The sequence below is a fragment of the Myripristis murdjan genome, chromosome 21, assembly GCF_902150065.1.
Source record: "Myripristis murdjan chromosome 21, fMyrMur1.1, whole genome shotgun sequence".
Lineage (NCBI taxonomy): Eukaryota > Metazoa > Chordata > Actinopteri > Holocentriformes > Holocentridae > Myripristis > Myripristis murdjan.
Genome location: NC_044000.1, coordinates 18,248,530 through 18,266,727, shown reverse-complemented (window position 1 = coordinate 18,266,727; position 18,198 = coordinate 18,248,530). Strand labels below are relative to the sequence as shown.

Below are 18,198 nucleotides of genomic sequence, written 5' to 3'. Positions count from 1 at the left end.
AGCAATAGTGCCACTTGGTGGTGAGAGCATGTCAGTTTTAATTATGAACTATACTTGTAAGTATGTGAGAAAACATAACACACTGCCATTCCTTATAAAAACTAGAATTTTTTTTTTTTTTTTTTTTTTTTTTATGGAAAAGATACTGGGAAATTATATTTATCTGATGAAAAAAAAATAACAACAAAGCAAAGCTGTCAACATCAGAGTAAAGACAAAGGAATCAGTGTAGGACATAGCTAGATAAAACAGTATTTTTATGCTTTGTATGATTTGTTTTAGCCCACATAGGTGTCAGGTGGATGGGATTTACCACAGGAAGTGAGAGTCAGTTGACAGTGATAGGAAAGTGAGTGAAAGAATATATTTCAGTATATTATACCTAAAACTGACACTTCTCTAAACAGCTAAGAAATATTAGGGTGATGACTATTCGGTCAGGTCTGTAAGAAACGGCCCAGCATTTGTGATTCAGATTTCTTTTTTAAATTAGAGGATATAAAATCAGAGGATATTGACACAGCTCAGGCTGCAGCCTGGCGTGACTTCAGAAGAGGAAGTATCTAGAAAACAACCATTGCTACATATCTTCCACAGAATGTACATCCACCAATCACAAACCAATAAGAACAGGAATAGGAAGTGTGAAGAAAACAGGAAAAGACACTCTGAGAGCTCGAACCCACAGAACTGTACGAGCGCACACCACATGGGGGGTATTTTTCATCTTTTTCGTAGTGCTGGTGCACCTGAAGTAGCTGAATACTGTGTAGGTGTTTGTTCGTTGCCTTAGAGTGAGTTTCACATGGTGTTGCAGTGAAGATGAGTGACTCGCTGGAGAGGACTACAGACTGTCCCTTGCCCCTGGCTGGCGATAACTCCAATGCAGAGGAGGAGAAGGACAGTGTGGGAGGTTCAAGTGAGTTATGCTGGGAAGATGGAGGCCTGCCTGGGGAGCTCCAGAGAGGCATGGAGACGTTGCGTGTGAGTGGAGAGCTGACCGACGTGACTCTGAGCGTTGAGGGACAGGACTTCTCTTGCCACAGAGCTGTACTTGCTGCTGCCAGTCACTACTTCAGGTACAAATAATCAATCAAACCCATCAGTCACATAAACCTGTCCGGCGATGTGATTGCTCTTACTTGAGTTTTTTTGTGATTGGGTGTCTTTCTGCAGAGCGATGTTCTGCAGTGGTCTGAGGGAGAGTCATGAGGAACGAGTGGAGATAAAGGGGCTGGACTGTGAGACGATGCGTTTTCTCCTGGACTACACCTACACAAGCCAAGCCATCATCACACACGGCAACGTTCAGAAAATACTAGAGGCCGCCAGTCAGTTCCAGGTAAAATACAATTTAAAAAGCTGGAAACGGCATGCTGTGAAACATTAAATGTCAAAGGAAATTATAATGAAGATAACTGACTTGAACACTCTGTGAAAACTGCAATCAGTATTTGCTGTAATCCACACATAGAATTCCCAGTCATACTTGAACACATTATCAATAATAAACACACTCAAATGATCAAGTACTAAGAATTAATGCTTAGGAGAGCATTAAGAATTGAGACACTCTAAAAATAAAAAAGTCTCTAAATAATTACTAACTGTTCATTTTGGCTTATATTTGTCATTGGAACCACTTTTTGGTATTCCAACTTACAAGAAGTAACATGTCTTTTACTGTAAATGATAAAAAAAACAACTTTCATTTTTGCTGCTATCATGCTGTCAGCCCCGTATCTAAACAACAACGAATTTCAAAACTGAAATTAAGAAGTTTTCACCCGACAGAGATGCTTTGTTGTTTTAGGTAACATAGTACAGCATTGTCATTGAATGTCACTGAATTTTCCCCTGAGGTGAGATGGAACAACTGATGCATCAACAGCATGAACATAGCCTACAGACCCCCATGATACAGGGCTTGACTACATGACACACCTGTCAGGCGCTATTTTTGAACCAATCAGGGACCGTGTGACATTCAGTTTGTTATGTTTCTCTCATCTAAGATAGTTTTTCCTGCACGTAAGAAGCATCTGAGTGGGTGAAATCTGAGTTGATGTAAGAGCTCAGACAGGGAAGTGAAAGTTGCCCAGTTGTTTACATTCAGGATCAATTTTCCATTCAGGCTCAATATAACAACGCAGCTGGGCCACCCAGCTGGGTGGGGGGCTGCCCAGGTGTGTGTGTGCATGTATATGTGTGTGTTTATGTGTGTTTATGTGCATGCGTCAGTGTGCTTACTCAGTTTTTCGCTGAAATTGGATGTGCTCATACCCCTTCCCGTAGGACACAGTTCATAGATCAAATAGTATTTTTATAGCTAAATTTGCACTATGCAAAACTGACGAGGGTCGACTGAGGCGAGGACCCCTTTGACTCAACCAGCACCTGACAAATGACTGGTATACGTGCATACTGTAGTTTGCATGCTTTTTTTTTTTTTTTCAATCTTCAGGCCACTCACTGATAAGTGCTTATTCCACATTTTTGTAAGCTGAGTCTAAAGGATCCTCACCTCAGTCAAACCACAGCAATTTTTCATAGTGCACATTCAATAAAAGTTGTTTTTGCCCCTGTAGGTGCCACATGATTGTGGTTTATCATATAGCAGAATATAGGCAGCGGGAGCCAGTTTACACAATCATAAGACAGTGCTTCAAAGTTTACTTTTCATTGATTAAAGATTTAAATGCACTGTTTAAAGCAAATAAACATTTTGGCATCTGGCTTGGTTTGGCATCTGTGGTATTTAGAAATGAGGGAAACTGGGTAAGTTAGGGGATATTCACTGGATTTGCTCATACCCTCATGCTACTTTCCCCCTCCTCCTCTAGTTCTTGCGTGTGGTGGATGCATGTGCTGGCTTTCTGAGCAAGTCTCTCCACCCGGAGAGCTGCGTTGGGGTCTTACGCCTGGCTGACAGTCACGCTCTACCGGCTCTGAGGATCAGGGCTCAGGACTACATCATCTCTGAGTTCTCCCAGGTCATCCAGCAGGAGGACTTCCTAGAAATGCCAGCGGAGGCTCTGGAGTCTGTCCTGCAGAGGGATGACCTCAACGTGACTTGTGAGGAGTGTGTTTTTGAAGCACTGATGTGCTGGGTGAGAGGCCAGGAGGATGAACGGTGTCCGTTGCTGGCCAGGCTGCTGTCTTATGTGCGACTGCCGCTGCTGGAGCCAGCATACTTTGTGGAAAAAGTGGAATCAGATGAGCTGATTCGCCACTGCAGTGGGGCATTTCCTCTGTTGCAGGAGGCACGCATCTATCACCTGTCTGGCAGGGAGGTCAGTATACGGGGGAGACAATGAGGGTTTTCTCCAGTAATATGAGTTTTTTTCCTCTTTTAAATACTTTTTAACTATTTGGGTGAAAAGATCATGATCTACAAAATTGTTCAAATATAGAGGCCCCAGTGAGTGATCATTTAAAGTCACAATGAATTAAAAAAAGAACTTCAGCTCAGCTCATTTTCCACATCATAATATACACCTGTTTAATAGCAAATGGCTAAAAAAAAAAAAAAAAAAAAAAAAAAAAAAAAAAAAAAAAGAAGAACAAAGTTTTTATTTTCTTCTGTTTTCATATCTAATTATTTTTACTGCCACTATGCCCCTCTGTTTCTCCCATCACATTAAACTGGCTGGTATTCCCTAATTGCAGTCCCATTTGTTCACATGTTTGAACGATCCCTACCTACATTATATCCCATCCAATGCCCTGTTTTAACAGAAATTAAGAAATTAAGATGCACGGTGGATCTTTGCTGCTTAAAAACATCACCTCACAGCAAGAAGATCCTGGGTTTAAATTTCAGCCTTGGTCTTTCTGTGTGAAGTTTGCATGTCCTCCCTGTTTATGTGTGCATTAGTCCTTACCTGTCCAGCGTGTTTCCCTACATTCCACCCAGTGCATGTTGGGATAGGCCCTCTGACCCTAAATTAGGAACAAACAAGTATGAAAAATGGGTGAATGTATGGAAGATGCTCTCAAATTCCTTTTTCACTGTGATTTTAAGTGTAATAGTGTATCATTTTGTTTACCAACGGCAAAGTTATCCTCTTAAAAGTAATATGAAAATATAATTTATTTTAGTATTGTGCTGGAAGACACTTCCCGAGACTGGATATTCCCTTTTTCAGATGGTAGATTGTTATTGTTTTAGAGCATATGATTTGGTAACAAGCTTCCCTGCACTGTGTCATGTACTTACAGGTGGTGTCTGAGCGAACCAAGCCCCGTGTGCGGCACTTCTTATCAGAGGTGTTCATGATCATCGGTGGCTGCACTAAAGACGAACGCTTCATTTCCACTGTCACTTGTCTGGACCCTCTTAGACGCAGCCGGCTGGAGGTCGCCAAGTTACCAATCACAGAGATGGAAGAGGAGTCCCAAAACAAGAAATGGGTGGAGTTTGCTTGCATCACCTTTCGCAATGAAGTGTACATATCTGGTAAGAAATACCACATCAATATGTTTTTCATATTCTGACAGATGCAAAGCATTGTTGAATATGGGTGACTGATTCCTGCCAGGACAAATAAAATTTAAAATTCAACACAAAATGCTAATGTGTCAGATAAATTACAGTAGAAGCAGGTTTTCATGCATGTACATTGGTTATTGTGAAGCTTGTTTTTATATGTTCCAGTGTGCTTTCAGTCACACCGAACTTTCTGTCAGTCAGCCCATAACGTGCCGCTCAACAGAAACAACAGGAAGAGGTGTCAACATGTTGTGGTTTTAAGCGCTCCTCGGCTCAGGAACTACATCAGCCTTTGTCTCTGTTGTAAAACAATCCTACACCAACAGAGGTGGATTTGGAGGTGTCATTATAGTTTAGGCCCTAAACCATGTAAAAACTCTAAACTTTAGAGTTTTTACATCTTTATTCCCCCTTTTACTACAATGATGGCTCAGTGTATGACCCAGACATGCAGTCATGCTCATTCACTATTGGGGTCATGTGCCACTTCGCTGAAATTTTTTAGGTGAAAGAGAACATAAATCATCACCCTGCCACTGCTAAATGTTATTAATGATTTACTAAAGCATTTTAAGTTTGAGATGAAAGCTAGAGCCTGTGGTTTGTTACAGTTATCCTGAATGCTCCTGTTGTTGCAGGCGGTAAAGAGACAAAACATGAGGTCTGGAAGTATAATGGCGCTCTGGACAGATGGATCCAGATGGAGCCCCTGTTAACTGGACGCTGGAGACACAAGATGGCAGTTCACAGGGGGAAGGTCTATGCACTTGGAGGATTTGATGGGATTCAGAGACTCAGTAGCGTTGAGGCTTATGATCCCTTTCACAATCGCTGGACACAGGTAAACAACTAAATACTAACAGTACATAACATTACACGTCCACAAAGTGCACGGCTTTTTAATTCACCATGTGTTAACTCATAAATCCTGTCTATGTGCCTCTTCCAGGTCTCACCCCTTTTGCTAGGTGTGAGCTCTTTTGCTGCTGCAAGCTATGATAGGTGGATCTATGTGATTGGGGGCGGGCCCAACGGGAAGCTGGCCACTGACAGGGTTCAGTGCTGGGAGCCAGGAACAGAGAACTGGGAGCTGCGGGCGCCCATCCCCATTGAAGCAAAATGCACTAACGCAGTCACATTCAAGGACTGCATCTATGTAGTTGGTGAGTGGCCCTAAAAAACAGTTATGGGAGTGACTGCATGTGTTGATGTGTATATTGTGTGTGTGCGTGTGTGTGCAATTAACAGTGTAGAAGAATTCAATTTCAAATTTCTCACCATGTGAGAAAACTGATACACTCACAAGTGATTGCTGGAAATACAACACTTTCTTCTAAGTCATTATTAGACCGTGAGACTACTATTAGACACTATTACTTGAACTCCCTGGCATTATGAAAGCACCCCACTTCCTTAATTTAATTTCCTGTTGACACATAGTATTTTAGGCAGCAAATAAACACGGGGAGGGATGATTCAAAAGTGTAAGCTAAAACAGTTTCCAGAGAGAAAGGGACTTTTGTTTAACATAAGCCGTTTTAAGAGTTGGAATTTTTAACTACGTCAGGTAGCTCACAATGACGTAACTGTTACGTAGCTTTAAAGTTTCCAAAAAATTCCCATGGCACATTAACAGATTTTCTGTGTCCGCTGGTTGCAATGCTTCACTGAAGCTACATCACACTTAAACATAGAGTGAAATATTCAAATCTAGCATACCATTGTTTCCCCTAACCATTACATGCAATAGAAAATATGTAAATCCTGCATTTCAGCATGATACATTTGTTATATGCGTGCTGGGAGAGGATCCAGCCCACTGCAACCATGAATAGGACTAAGTGAGAATGGAAAATGAATGAATATTGGCATCTTTGGAAACCTTGGGATTGGGACTAGAATTTACAATAAAATTTTGGGAGATTGGGCAAAGCTCGGCTGTGCAGAATGCATGCATTTGTAATAGCAAAGCCACACATGGAACTGGCAAGGTTGAGGAGGAGAAAGTTGAAGTATGCAGTTTTCCATGAGGTCAGGGCAATGAGGTTTTAATGCAAGAGGATAATACAAATGTTGTAACTACACTTGATGTAATAGCTGTTTTCAAAAACAGAGCTTTTGAAATACTGGCTGAGGAATTTTAGTAATGGAAATGCAACTTTTTTTTTTTTTTTTTAATGACACTTTATGTCACTATCCTGTCTGCTCTCAGGTGGTGCCATGCACGCCATGTACTGCTACTCCCCTCTCTCAGACTCCTGGTCCCTCGTGACCCGACTGGGCGAGAGGGCAAGCTGCGCCATCGCTGCTTGCAACAACAAACTCTTCATCACCGGGGGCCGTGATGACAAGAACCAAGTCATATCCACTGTGATGTGCTGGGACACCACCAATGGAGCGCTGACGGAGGAGTGTGTGCTACCTTTAGGAGTCTCACACCATGGCAGTGTAACTCTCATGAAGTCCTACACACATATACACAAACTATCACCGGCTGCAAACTGCATATGACATGGACTCACACAATCTTGTATGTATGTCAACAAGAAAATGCAAGGGACATGAGAATGAAGACAATGTTTGGGAGATATTTTACAAAACTAATGTTACTTTTAACACTCTGTTTATAATGAGAATGTTACCAGTGACAAAACTGGTTGCAAATATTAGCAATGCAATAATTTTGTTTTATTGCAGCAATGACTGTTTAAATGTGAAACACTTTAATAAAGACATAGTTTTGCTTTCTTAATTTTTTTTTTTTTTAAATCGAAACATTGTAAAATAAATGAATAAATAAATATGTAAACAAACAAGGGAAGTAGCTTGTTACTGTGAAGAACAGCAACATTTGTGTTAAATAAAATACTAAATCCATGAGTTGAAGGAGGCAGTTTGGATTATTAGGCGTGCTGCACTGTGTGCCAACCACCCTGAGGCCAAAGATAATTGGTGCCAACAGCAAAACAGGAAACCTCGCATGCACATGCACGCACACGCACATACACATACACATTGGATATACCCAGTATGATAAAAAGAAATGTGCTTTTTCATTTTTTTTTTTTTTTTTTTTTAATCCCCCATAAACGGTGTAAAATGCAGTCGCTTCCTTGTTATCAGTGTGATGAGTGGCGTCATCTGGTGGTGAACTTTTTCAGTGTTTTCGTTCCTGAAATACCGGGAGCTCAAGGTTTGAGATGAAATGATGATGCACTGATAGTCATAGCAAACAAGATTTAATTGCAGTATTTTTAAAATCAGGCAATCAATCAAGATATCAATCAATCAATCACAAAACTGAATAATTTTGTGGATACATACACAAAATATTAAAATCCATTTCCTCACCTCGGGCTTTGTTCGTTTCACCATCGGTTCGTGTGCCATGGTGTTGTCTGCAGCTAAAATATATAAATATGAACAAGGAAAGATTGGCAGGGAGTCATGCCACGTCTTTATGAGATGAACTCCATCACTCAGGACTTCACATCAAGTAGTTCAAGACAGCATCAACTTCCGGTGGTCAAGTTTCAAAATAAAGCATATAAATGTCTCACTTAAACACACAAATTTAAAAGATAGACAAAGTAGCGCCTTCTTAAAAATGTCTGATTTTTTTTTTTTTTTTGAAGAATAAATTAAATACATTACCCAGGAAGCCTCCTACCGTCAGAAAATAGCGGCCTTAAAGTTTAAAGTAGACACTTTGCTGCAGAAAAATAGGTCTTCTGAGATGTAAATTAGTTTCAAGGTTAAAAGCATATATAAGACAAATATAATTAATAGCTCAGATAGACAACCAGGCCTGGCACAAATATATATTTCTTTATTTTAATCCAGTCACTGAACTATATAATCGTTATGGGTCGTAGCAGATGCATCCCTGCTACAGTGGTTCTATGACCATGATGAGTTTCTACGATTTTATTTTGAAGAGAGCTGTGTTTGACCGGAAATGCTGTACTTCAAATGCGGCTAACTTGCCTCTGTTCCAGGAGAAAGGAGGAGGTGGGGGAATTTGCTCCTGAGGCAAAGTTTGATAACCACAAAGTGAAATCTGTCAACACGCTTCCCTCGGCTACCAACGTACAGGGAGACCCAAACGAATGTGAAAGTGTCGTTTTGGAGAAACACAGCCTCTGACTGGAAGTCCTTATCAGCCGGGAGGGAATGATGACGCTGCTTTATTTGGAGAAGAAACACCTGTAACGATATCCCGGTGAGAAAGTGAAAGGAAGACGAATACCGCAACATCATGCAGCTGCTTTCACCCTCCGCCATGTCTCTGTGGTCTTACCTGTGGTTTTTCATCTGCACCTCTTGCCTAGGTGAGTTTGTCGATTGTTTGACCAGGTGCGAGTCCGACTTGACAGATTTGTCTTGGCTTGCTGCAGCCTGGGGTGGATTTAATTTCAACAGCGGCAGGGGGGGTCAGCCGGAAACCTGTGGAAAAGATAATGGCGTAACATTATCCTGGTGACAGTGATTTGCTATTCATTTGCTCTGTGCAAGGTATTTGATTAACTTCCTAATCCTGATTTGTGGAATAGACTGCCTCAAGTGAAATTTGGTGTTGATCGACCACACTGAACTTTACTCTTTATGTTTAGTGCAGCACAGCAGCCTCCTGCTATACAGAGACTTTGACAAGGATCATGTTAAAGTTAATGATTGACCCGAAGTTTGTTTTTGTGTGTGTGTGTGTGTGTGTGTGTGTGTGTGTGTGTGTGTGTGTGTGTGTGTGTGTGTGTGTGTGTTTGTGTGTGTGTGTGTGAGAGAGAGAGATAGAGAAAGGCTGTGACTTCTGATAGTAAATTACTACAGTGCTACAACGTTATTACTACAGTATTCCAATTGCTAGCTACCTACAGGGTCTGTGGTACACAGTACTGGATGTATAGTAACCTTAAAGGAAGTAACTGCAGCTTACTAGCCTGCTCCTATTAGGTATTTACTTTAATTTGGAGTTTTACTGTGTCATTTGTGCATTTTCCTGTTAAGAAAATGTATTGTAAGGTGACCACAAGTCGTTTTTCATTTGGCATTTCATAGAAAAAAACAAGCTGCTTAAGTATTTGTAATATATTGGAGGTAAAAAGCTGCACACTTTGCCTGTCTCTGTGTCCAGGTGCAGTGGACACCATACTATATGCCCAAAGTGGCCACGAGGCTACTTTGAGACCAACCATCCATGGACAACCGGAAAACATTTTTTGGACACATGATGGCAACAAGGTGATACAATTTGATGGCAGTGAGGAAAAGGTGTACAGCACATACAAGAACAGAATCATCCTTGACTGGGGCAGCGGAGACCTCACTATCAAAGATCTCACACCTGAAGACAGTGGACAATATAGACTGGAAGTAAACATCCAGGGAAAGCTGCACTCCTTCTTACAAGATCTAGAGGTTATAGGTAAGAGTTTGTACCTTGTTGTCTTTTTGAGCCTGCGTGATATAAAGATAAAAATGAATGAATGAAAAGGAATGACTACATAGGGTACATAAAGAATATAATATCTAAAACACATGAAAGAAATCACTGCACAGTGGGGTTTGTGTGATATATGGCGCTCATGGTTTCATTTTTACTGTTAAAGCCGTTGAGCAGGTTTTGGCCTTGCCAAGTGGACACACCCATCTGCCTCCAACTATGACAGAAATACAAATAGCCTGACACTTGGTCATGACAGGGAGCTGGAGCATATATGCTGAAGCTTTTTACCTCCCAATTTGGAGGGGTTTCTGTGGAGTACAATCCAGGACAAAGAAAAAAAAAATCTTGTTGTGATGAAACTGGCAAAACAGAGGTTAAACTGAAGAATATAGGATTTAAGCAAAGGTAGACTTGTGTAAAGGGCAATACGTAGGATCTCAGTTTCAACCAAAGTAAATCAAAACATTTTTTTTTATCTGTCACACATTCATGGTATAAGGTATGTAGAGCTTAAGTTATCTTAGTGGTGTTTTTCTGTTTACTGGTGCACACATTCGTTCAAGAAGAATCCACTGAGACTCTTATCTTTTGCTTGACAGTGTGAACTGTCCTTATCTCTTCTGATTAATCTGGTATGCATTTGCAGATGAGGTCGCCAAACCAACTATATCCTGTGAGCTTAACGACGCCAGTGGCTCTGAACCCCGGGCGATGCTCATGTGCTCTGTGGGAACCAAGAACCTCTCAGCCTCAACAGAGTTTGTCTGGAAGCTGCTTGAGGAGCAAAAGCCTGGCCAGGAGTTACCAATATCTTTGGGGGGGAAAAATGACGATGAAGAGTATTGTTGTGTGGTCAGCAACCCCGTGAGTGCAAAAAATGCTACATTCACTGCAAAGGATTGCTATCCAGGTAAGGCTGTGCTAAGTGAGGGTTGTAGATTTATCATTTAAAGCAAATGGCCAGGTAGAAACAAATTCACACTGTTTTTTCTTTGTAGTCTTTAATAGTCTTTAACTATCTGCCAATTAATCTTGGGTTGTCCTCAAGGAGCAGTGCCTTAAGCTGCTATATTGACAGTAACATCGAAACTGACTTTCCTGAATCATTAACTGTCTTTGATCTTGCCAATCCAGAAACAGAAAGTGAAACAGACAAAAATGTGCTTGTTCATGCTTACAGCCCTTGATTGTGTACAAAATTGGATCTCCTGTTTTCACTCAGTGGTGCTCCAGGACTGTCTTGATGGCACTGAAGTGAAAATTTAGATTTTAACCCATATATTTGTTGCTCTATGCAAGCGTAATGCATCCACAAAGTTTGGTCCATTAACTCCTTCCCTGTTGTGAACACTACAGTTTCACCGGGAGATTTCTGCTCCAAAATGAATGAAGCAGATAAAGACCAACACAGCAACACGGTGTTGAACTTTGTGTTACCGCTCAAAATCATGCTATTTTCCGGTCCTTATCTGCTGCGTTCACCCTGTAGCAGTACACGCCTGGTGAAGCTCTCCTTCTCACAACAGGGAAGGAGTTAATGGACCAAACTCTGAGGATGTATCACACTCACATAGAGCAACACATACCATTATATGGGTAACCTTCCAACTATTAGCCTACTTTCAGACAAGTTTTTTGCCTCTTGTACTCCAATATATAGTCTTAAGTAGGGCTGGGCAATTAAATGAAAAATAATCGAAACCGACATTTAGGGCCCTTAACCGACATAATCCTGCCCATGTCGGTTATTCCGGTTACCACACCACAACACGTCACATCACAAAATGCTCCTCTTGTCATTGTAAACACGGTCCGTTCCTCCTCACTCAGGCTGTACACTGCAAACTTCCAGCAGTTGAAGCAGCGCGGATTAAAAAGAGAGACGCCAAAAGAGCCTCACCGCATCGTTTAGCCCACAACCGGCACACAGCTTGGCTGCTAAGAACAACAGAAGCTAACTGACGTCATGACGTCATACGTCCGTCGCTCCGTGATTCTGGGTAGTGAATAAGAATAAGAATAATATAGATATGATAATAATATATAGCCTAGATACTGATGATTAATTATTGTACTACTACTACTACTACTACTACTAATAATAATAATAATAATAGGGTGGCACGGTGGTGCAGTGGTTAGCACTGTCGCCTCACAGTGAGAAGGTCCTGGGTTCGATTCCCACCCAATGTCCTTTCTGTGTAGAGTTTGCATGTTCTCGCCGTGTCTGCGTGGGTTTCCTCCGGGCACGTGGGTTTCCTCCGTTTCCTCCCACCGTCCAAAGACATGCAGGTTAGGTGAATTGGAGAAGCTAAATTGCCCCTAGGTGTGTGTGTGTCAGTGTGTCAGTGTTTGTCTGTCTGCCCTGCGATGGACTGGTGACCTGTCCAGGGTGTTTCCTTGCCTTTGCCCTATGAGCGCTGGGATAGGCTCCAGCACCCCCCCCCCCCCCGCGACCCTAGTGAGGATAAGCGGTTTAGAAGATGAATGAATGAATGATAATAATAATAATCATCATCATAATAATCATTAGGGAGCAAAATTCTGAGACATTTCAACACGCCACACCTTGTATTTCTCACGCAGAGAGATTACCAGGATAACACCCACCAAGTTGCACCGCTATTTTTTATAACAGTGGTAGGGCCCTGGAATTAGCCAAATAAAACGGATATCGCAGAATTTGACATGATTTGAATAAATGCTGTTTTTGTGTGGAATATGAACGTATGTCTGGCAAAGGCAAAGAAGATTTCCAGGCTACAGCAGCGCACTGACATAGATTGTGTAACAAAGCGAAGAGTTGTCACTCCGCTCTATTTTCACTGGCTAACAGCAGCACACTGGCTTAGCTTGTCTATTCAGAGAAGCGGTATCACTTTGGCTTATGTTTCAATCTGTATTATCACACACATGCATACCACTGCTCATTCATTGGTAGCTGAATTGTTAGGTCTGTTTGATAAGTAATTTGCGTTTTTAAAATAATAATAATGATTTAACATATTTTTAAATTATTGGAGTCATACCCACCCACATCCCCACCACCCCCTCCTAATTGAAGTAAAATGTTCAATTAATCGTGAATTTGATTTCTGCCATAATCGCCCAGCCCTAGTCTTAAGTTCAAGACAGTCTACAAGAGAGTTTGTATTCAAAAACTGAGACTGAAATATCCTGTATTAATATGATATATGACTTTTGTTTTACAGAAAGTCAGGCTTCCTAATGCAGGTCTGACTGCCAAAAAATGTTGTGGTATGCCTTTATAAATTTTATCTTTCTGTGCAGATAAAGACTTGGGCCTACCAATAGCTTTGGGAGTCATTGGAGTCTTGCTTTGTGCTTTTTTAATCTTTCTTGGGCTCTGCTATTGGAGACGCTGTAAAGGTACAGTTATTTTCTTTCTTTCTTTCTTATTAAGAATAGGCCTTACACATCCATACATATATTGATTAGAAATCCTACCATTGCTATCCTGGAAAATACATGGACATATTAATGTCTTCTGGAATTTAACAAAGTAGCCATACATACAATGTATTCTCAAAGCTATTTTAACAGTTTACAACATTTTTAAAAAGATTGGGTATCATAGTTGCATTGAGCTTGCTCTGTAGAGGTCTAGGGGACAATGTTGCCCACTATTTAGGCATGGAAATAAAAAGATTTTCAAGATATGAATCGTATTTTATAGAAAAGTGTGCTGTAGAATTAAGCACAACTTGCTGCACAGACCCTTCATCATATATGAACCCATGTGTGTTTTTTCGTTTCCTCCTCTGCCCCATTGCTCTTTGCTTCAGCCGCAGACAAAAAAAGGAAAGCGCAAATAAAGGACGAAGATGTGGAAAAACAAAGTCAACATCCCGAACAAAAAGGTATGAAATGTTTTCCATGGTCAAGGACAGATAAGTAAAGAAAAAACTATCCGCTTTAAGGATAACATCCATTTTATTTTTGTATTTCATAAATTGTGAGCAGTCTTGGAATTCAGGGTTTTTTATTCGTTGAAGTGTTAATATACGTCACTGCTTCTTTTGTGCACGTCTGCTTTTTATTATACAGTATAATAGAGTGATAAGAGTGTAAAAAAAATGTGAATGAATGGAATGCAACATAGATTATAAGCCTGGTTTGAACCCAACATGTGAATGATGAAACAACACTGTTAAACAGCTACGTTTCTATTTTACAGAAGATGGAGATTCAAAGGAACGTCAGCCTCTCATCTCACCAAATGAGCCCCCGAAATGTCAAGGTTTAGCATAGAGATATTTTTTATTATTATAACTGTGTAGATGAGGTGCAGCAGTTTCATTTTGCTGGTCTTGGCTTTTCATTCTTTAGAGGATATGCATTAGAAATGGCAAAAAGCACAGATCAGTGAAGAAAAATGTTTAACTTTAAGGATAACTTCCTTTTTCTTTCTTTCTTTCTTTATTTTTTTGCATTACTTATTTATATAACATTCTTGGGATTCAGCAGTTTTTATTTTTTGAGATGTTATGAAATACTTTATTCATCACTCGCTGAACTTTCTGCATATTTGCTTTTTACTGTACTTATTTAGAGACTGATAATGCAAAAAATCTGAGTGGAATGGCACACTACATAGATTATAAACCTGATTTGAACCAGAACCATGAAGCAAACTTGTTTAATTCCTACCTTTTTTCATTTTACAGAAAACGGAGAGTCAGGGGATAACCAGGCTCAAGAGTTAGATGAAAGCCCACAGCCAGGTAATGTCTGCTCATTTTATTATTATAACTGATATACAGTGTGAGGGGTACGGCAGTTTCATGTTGCTGGTCATTGCTGTTCATTCCTTACAGGAAATGTTGCACAGAAGACACAATTATTCAATCGATTATCTAATCCGGTCCCAGAAGAGGGAACACCTGTTCGACATGGACGTAAAAAAGACACTGCAAAGAAACGACCACCTCTCTCAGACAGCCCAGCTGACACTCAAGAAGGTCATTTGTATTTCTCTCTCACTCTAGATAACTTGATCACACCAGTGAAAAAAAAAACAGTAGCTGTCACAGATATAAATGGTTTCCCCAGAGTTAATTACTGTGCTGCTGGTATTGTGTAAAGATGAAAAAGAAGCAGCAACAGTTAACGCTCTCAGCTTTTGATAGTTCTAATAGCAAAAGAGGGGCTGCCATGTGACTCACTTTATTGTTCATTTCAGTGCTGTCAGTAGCTCACCTGGGAAATGGCAAGTAGTTAATAGCATTACTCTCTGTTTTTTACTGGACTGTTTCACTCAAACTTTCCATGAACTAAGACAGATTTTGAACATTCTCAAACTAAACCTGAATTTGAATGATTTCACCTCTTTGAGCACTCTTGAGCAGACTTGTAAGTGAGCTTTTCTTTCTCTCTCTTTCTCTCTGTCTCTTTTTTCATATATCGGCCTATTTTCTATTTCAGCAACAGGCAAGAACTCAGCTGTGGACCCAGAAAAAGAACCTCTTCTTCACTACAGTGCCACCCTTCCCAGCAAGCAGCCGCTTTCACGTCTGAACCAAAGTACTCCAACTGCAGAGCCTGAGGCTGCCACCAACCACCATGAAGAAGGTGCGGACTCAGACCAGGTCACAGAAGAATCTACAAAGACAGAGCCCCCAGAAGCTATCTCCTCAGGTTTGGAGAGTACAAATGAAGGAGACTCAGTCGGTACATCAGAGGACAAAGTGTCAAATCTACAGCTGTCCAACGCTCCTGAACCACCTAGTTTGCAAAGTACACCACCTGAGCCAGATACTACAGAATCTAACCAGAATCAAATGAACGGCCCACCTTCTGAACATGACAAAGAATCAGCCACAGTGAAGGACTTGGAAGAAATGGGTGAAGAGTCAAATCTGTCTCCGCTCTGCCCCAAGCAGCCTGAGAGCCCCAAGCTAACATTGCCAGCCAACACCGACAATGCCAGCACCTCTCAAGGCCAACAGGATACTGATATGCCAGAGCACTCATTGAATAACCATGAAGACCCAAACATGCCAGACCCTAAACAAGAGAGCAACTCCAAGTGTGACTCAGATGAGTCTGGAGAGCTCTCACAGACAGACATCTACTCAGCAGAGCCGGCTGAAGATGAGACACAGAATGAACCACAAACTGCTGATGAGAGAAATGAGAGCCAGTCTGTCCCAAATGAAGAGGAACCAGGGGTGAGTAAGGTGAGTGAGGACAAAAAGAGCCAGACAACAGATGAAACTGGTGCAGAAGTTGCACATGACCAGTCAGAAACAAAGGACGCATGCAGTGAGGAAGCTTGTGAAAGTGAAATCCTGAACAGTGTGGAGAAGGAGACAAAAGAGACGGGGGCAGATCCACCTTACACAGACGAAACTGGAGAGACTGATAAGAGTGGAGTGGACCTAAAAGACAAGGAAGATCAGGGAGCTGAGGAAGACCAGGGTTTAACCAAGAATATGCCATTTTCTGAAAATCAGGATGGACAGATGGACCATAAAAACCTAAAAGACAATCCAAATGAAAACTGAGGATTTAAACAACAATGTGTAACTTGTGAAAATCAGGATGGAAAGATGGACACTAAAATGAGTCATCAGATTGAGGAGGGACTAAAAGACAATCAAAGGAAGAGCAGGGTTGAGCAAGCAGGAGCTTCTCTCTGAATGAGAGAGGTGGACTTGACATAACCACACCTCAAAAAAGAGAAGTGTGGCTGCAGTGGTCGCTCAATGATCTATTAAGCTCTGCCGGAAATATGCTCTTATTGTTTTCTTCAAAATTGGAGAATCTGTTTTTGAAAACACTATCATGATACAGAGAGACTGATAAAACTAATAAAACTAGAGGAGTTAAAAGTTAGAGGAGTTACCTGTCAGTACTTGTCAAAAATTTCCTTACTCAACTTCATCACTTGCATAATGTGCAAAAATGCATGACAGTCTTCTGTATGTGCTTCAACTTGTCTGCCAAGTATCAGTCAGGTATCAGTGTAATGTATTGACCAGTCCACTGCCTGCTTTACAAATGTACTGTCTGATTTAACAAAAACACTATGAAAAGAGTCTTATATTATTAAAGATCAGAAAAAAAATACCTAAAGCACATATAAAAATGAGATCATATTTTGTTTGTTTCATATGTATTTACTGAGTTAGATTAACTGACTCATTATCTTCCTTTTAAACACGTGACTAAATTTTTCACTTGTTGGACATAAGTCTTTTTTTTAATATTGTGTCTTTTTCATTTTCATTTTTATTGTATCTTATTTTATTGAGTGTCTCCAGTGTATGTTGAGTCTGTCTTCCTACTGCCTCTGTCTACCGCTGCTGAGTTTTATTTGTGAGATTGTAAGTTGTGTACACTGTGGTTACCCATAAAGTAGAGCTGTGTGATATTACTTCAGATGAATATTAGGACAGAAAATTCAAACATGTATCTTGAGAATGATAAATGAATGAGAATTCATTTTTTTTTTACACTACCATCACTTTTCCCTGACAGCTAAAAGTTTGTAATACATTATGTTCAAATATGCTAAACTATTAAAGTGGTACTTTTTTTTTTTGCAATGAAGGAATCCATGTCTTGTCTTAATGCATTAGATATTATGTAAGAAAATTTGTGGAAACACAGATGAACTATTATGTTGAACATTTAACATATTGCTTAATGCACATTTAAGAAAAATACAAAACTTTATCATAGTTATTCATCACATTTGAATATTAATCAAATGCAAGTTAGAACTTAAAGTTCTGTGTTCAGAGCTCGAAGAGGTTTTCAGGTCCACTTGTTGATTTGTGAGTGTCACAGTGAAGCGTTAGGGATCTATCTGGAGCGAGCTGCTTAGTTTGGGAGTTTGCCAGGCTGATAGCAAGCACTCCCCATGTTTAGTTAATGTGTACGGTAATGTTTCTATTCAGCCAGCTTTCAATCACGGCCACTCACAACAAAACTGAAGAGAGCCACTGAACAAGATTTACTTGCAACTCCAAAAACAATAATTCCTTTCCTTCTCTTTCCTCATTCATTCTCATTCCTTCTCTTAAGCTACAGGTATTTGTGATAGGCAGATACAATCATGACAAAAAAAAAAAAAAAAGAGGTTATGGTCCTTTAAAGGTCATGTATTGTACAAATGTGGTTTTCCTGGCCCTGATGTACTCCTCCCGTGTTACACAGTGCCCGTATTTAGAAATCATGTGAGTCTAAAAGTTGTTTTCATTTGGAGCCAATAGAGGTGTTGCTTGGGGCTGACAGT

The 18,198-nt window shown here is 40.5% G+C and overlaps 2 protein-coding genes across 2 annotated transcripts; both read left to right on the top strand.

Moving 5' to 3' along the window:
- The first annotated feature begins 696 nt into the window (after window positions 1-696).
- klhl6 (kelch-like family member 6) lies at window positions 697-7,072 on the top strand. Its single transcript, XM_030080092.1, has 7 exons — window positions 697-1,079; window positions 1,177-1,342; window positions 2,844-3,293; window positions 4,222-4,459; window positions 5,131-5,333; window positions 5,442-5,655; window positions 6,705-7,072. The coding sequence occupies exons 1-7, from the start codon at window positions 823-825 to the stop codon at window positions 7,001-7,003; spliced, it is 1,827 nt and encodes a 608-aa protein (XP_029935952.1). The 5' UTR covers window positions 697-822; the 3' UTR covers window positions 7,004-7,072.
- Window positions 7,073-8,503: 1,431 nt separating this feature from the next.
- Window positions 8,504-17,454, top strand: LOC115379430 (sterile alpha motif domain-containing protein 15-like). Its single transcript, XM_030080093.1, has 9 exons — window positions 8,504-8,823; window positions 9,624-9,914; window positions 10,582-10,845; window positions 13,227-13,325; window positions 13,742-13,816; window positions 14,134-14,196; window positions 14,624-14,680; window positions 14,774-14,917; window positions 15,381-17,454. Exons 1-9 carry the CDS (start codon window positions 8,751-8,753, stop codon window positions 16,460-16,462), a joined length of 2,148 nt encoding a protein of 715 aa, XP_029935953.1. The 5' UTR covers window positions 8,504-8,750; the 3' UTR covers window positions 16,463-17,454.
- Window positions 17,455-18,198: the final 744 nt, after the last annotated feature.

What these genes read in the sequence shown, in the direction of transcription:
- klhl6 (XM_030080092.1), top strand. Translation starts at nt 823, where the DNA reads ATGAGTGACTCGCTGGAGAGGACTACAGACTGTCCCTTGCCCCTGGCT. An exon ending in GCTGCCAGTCACTACTTCAG is followed by an intron (nt 1,080 to 1,176) that starts GTACAAATAATC and finishes GTCTTTCTGCAG; the next exon opens with AGCGATGTTCTGCAGTGGTC. An exon ending in CAATGAAGTGTACATATCTG is followed by an intron (nt 4,460 to 5,130) that starts GTAAGAAATACC and finishes CTGTTGTTGCAG; the next exon opens with GCGGTAAAGAGACAAAACAT.
- LOC115379430 (XM_030080093.1), top strand. Translation starts at nt 8,751, where the DNA reads ATGCAGCTGCTTTCACCCTCCGCCATGTCTCTGTGGTCTTACCTGTGG. An exon ending in CATCTGCACCTCTTGCCTAG is followed by an intron (nt 8,824 to 9,623) that starts GTGAGTTTGTCG and finishes CTCTGTGTCCAG; the next exon opens with GTGCAGTGGACACCATACTA. An exon ending in CCCAGCTGACACTCAAGAAG is followed by an intron (nt 14,918 to 15,380) that starts GTCATTTGTATT and finishes TTTCTATTTCAG; the next exon opens with CAACAGGCAAGAACTCAGCT.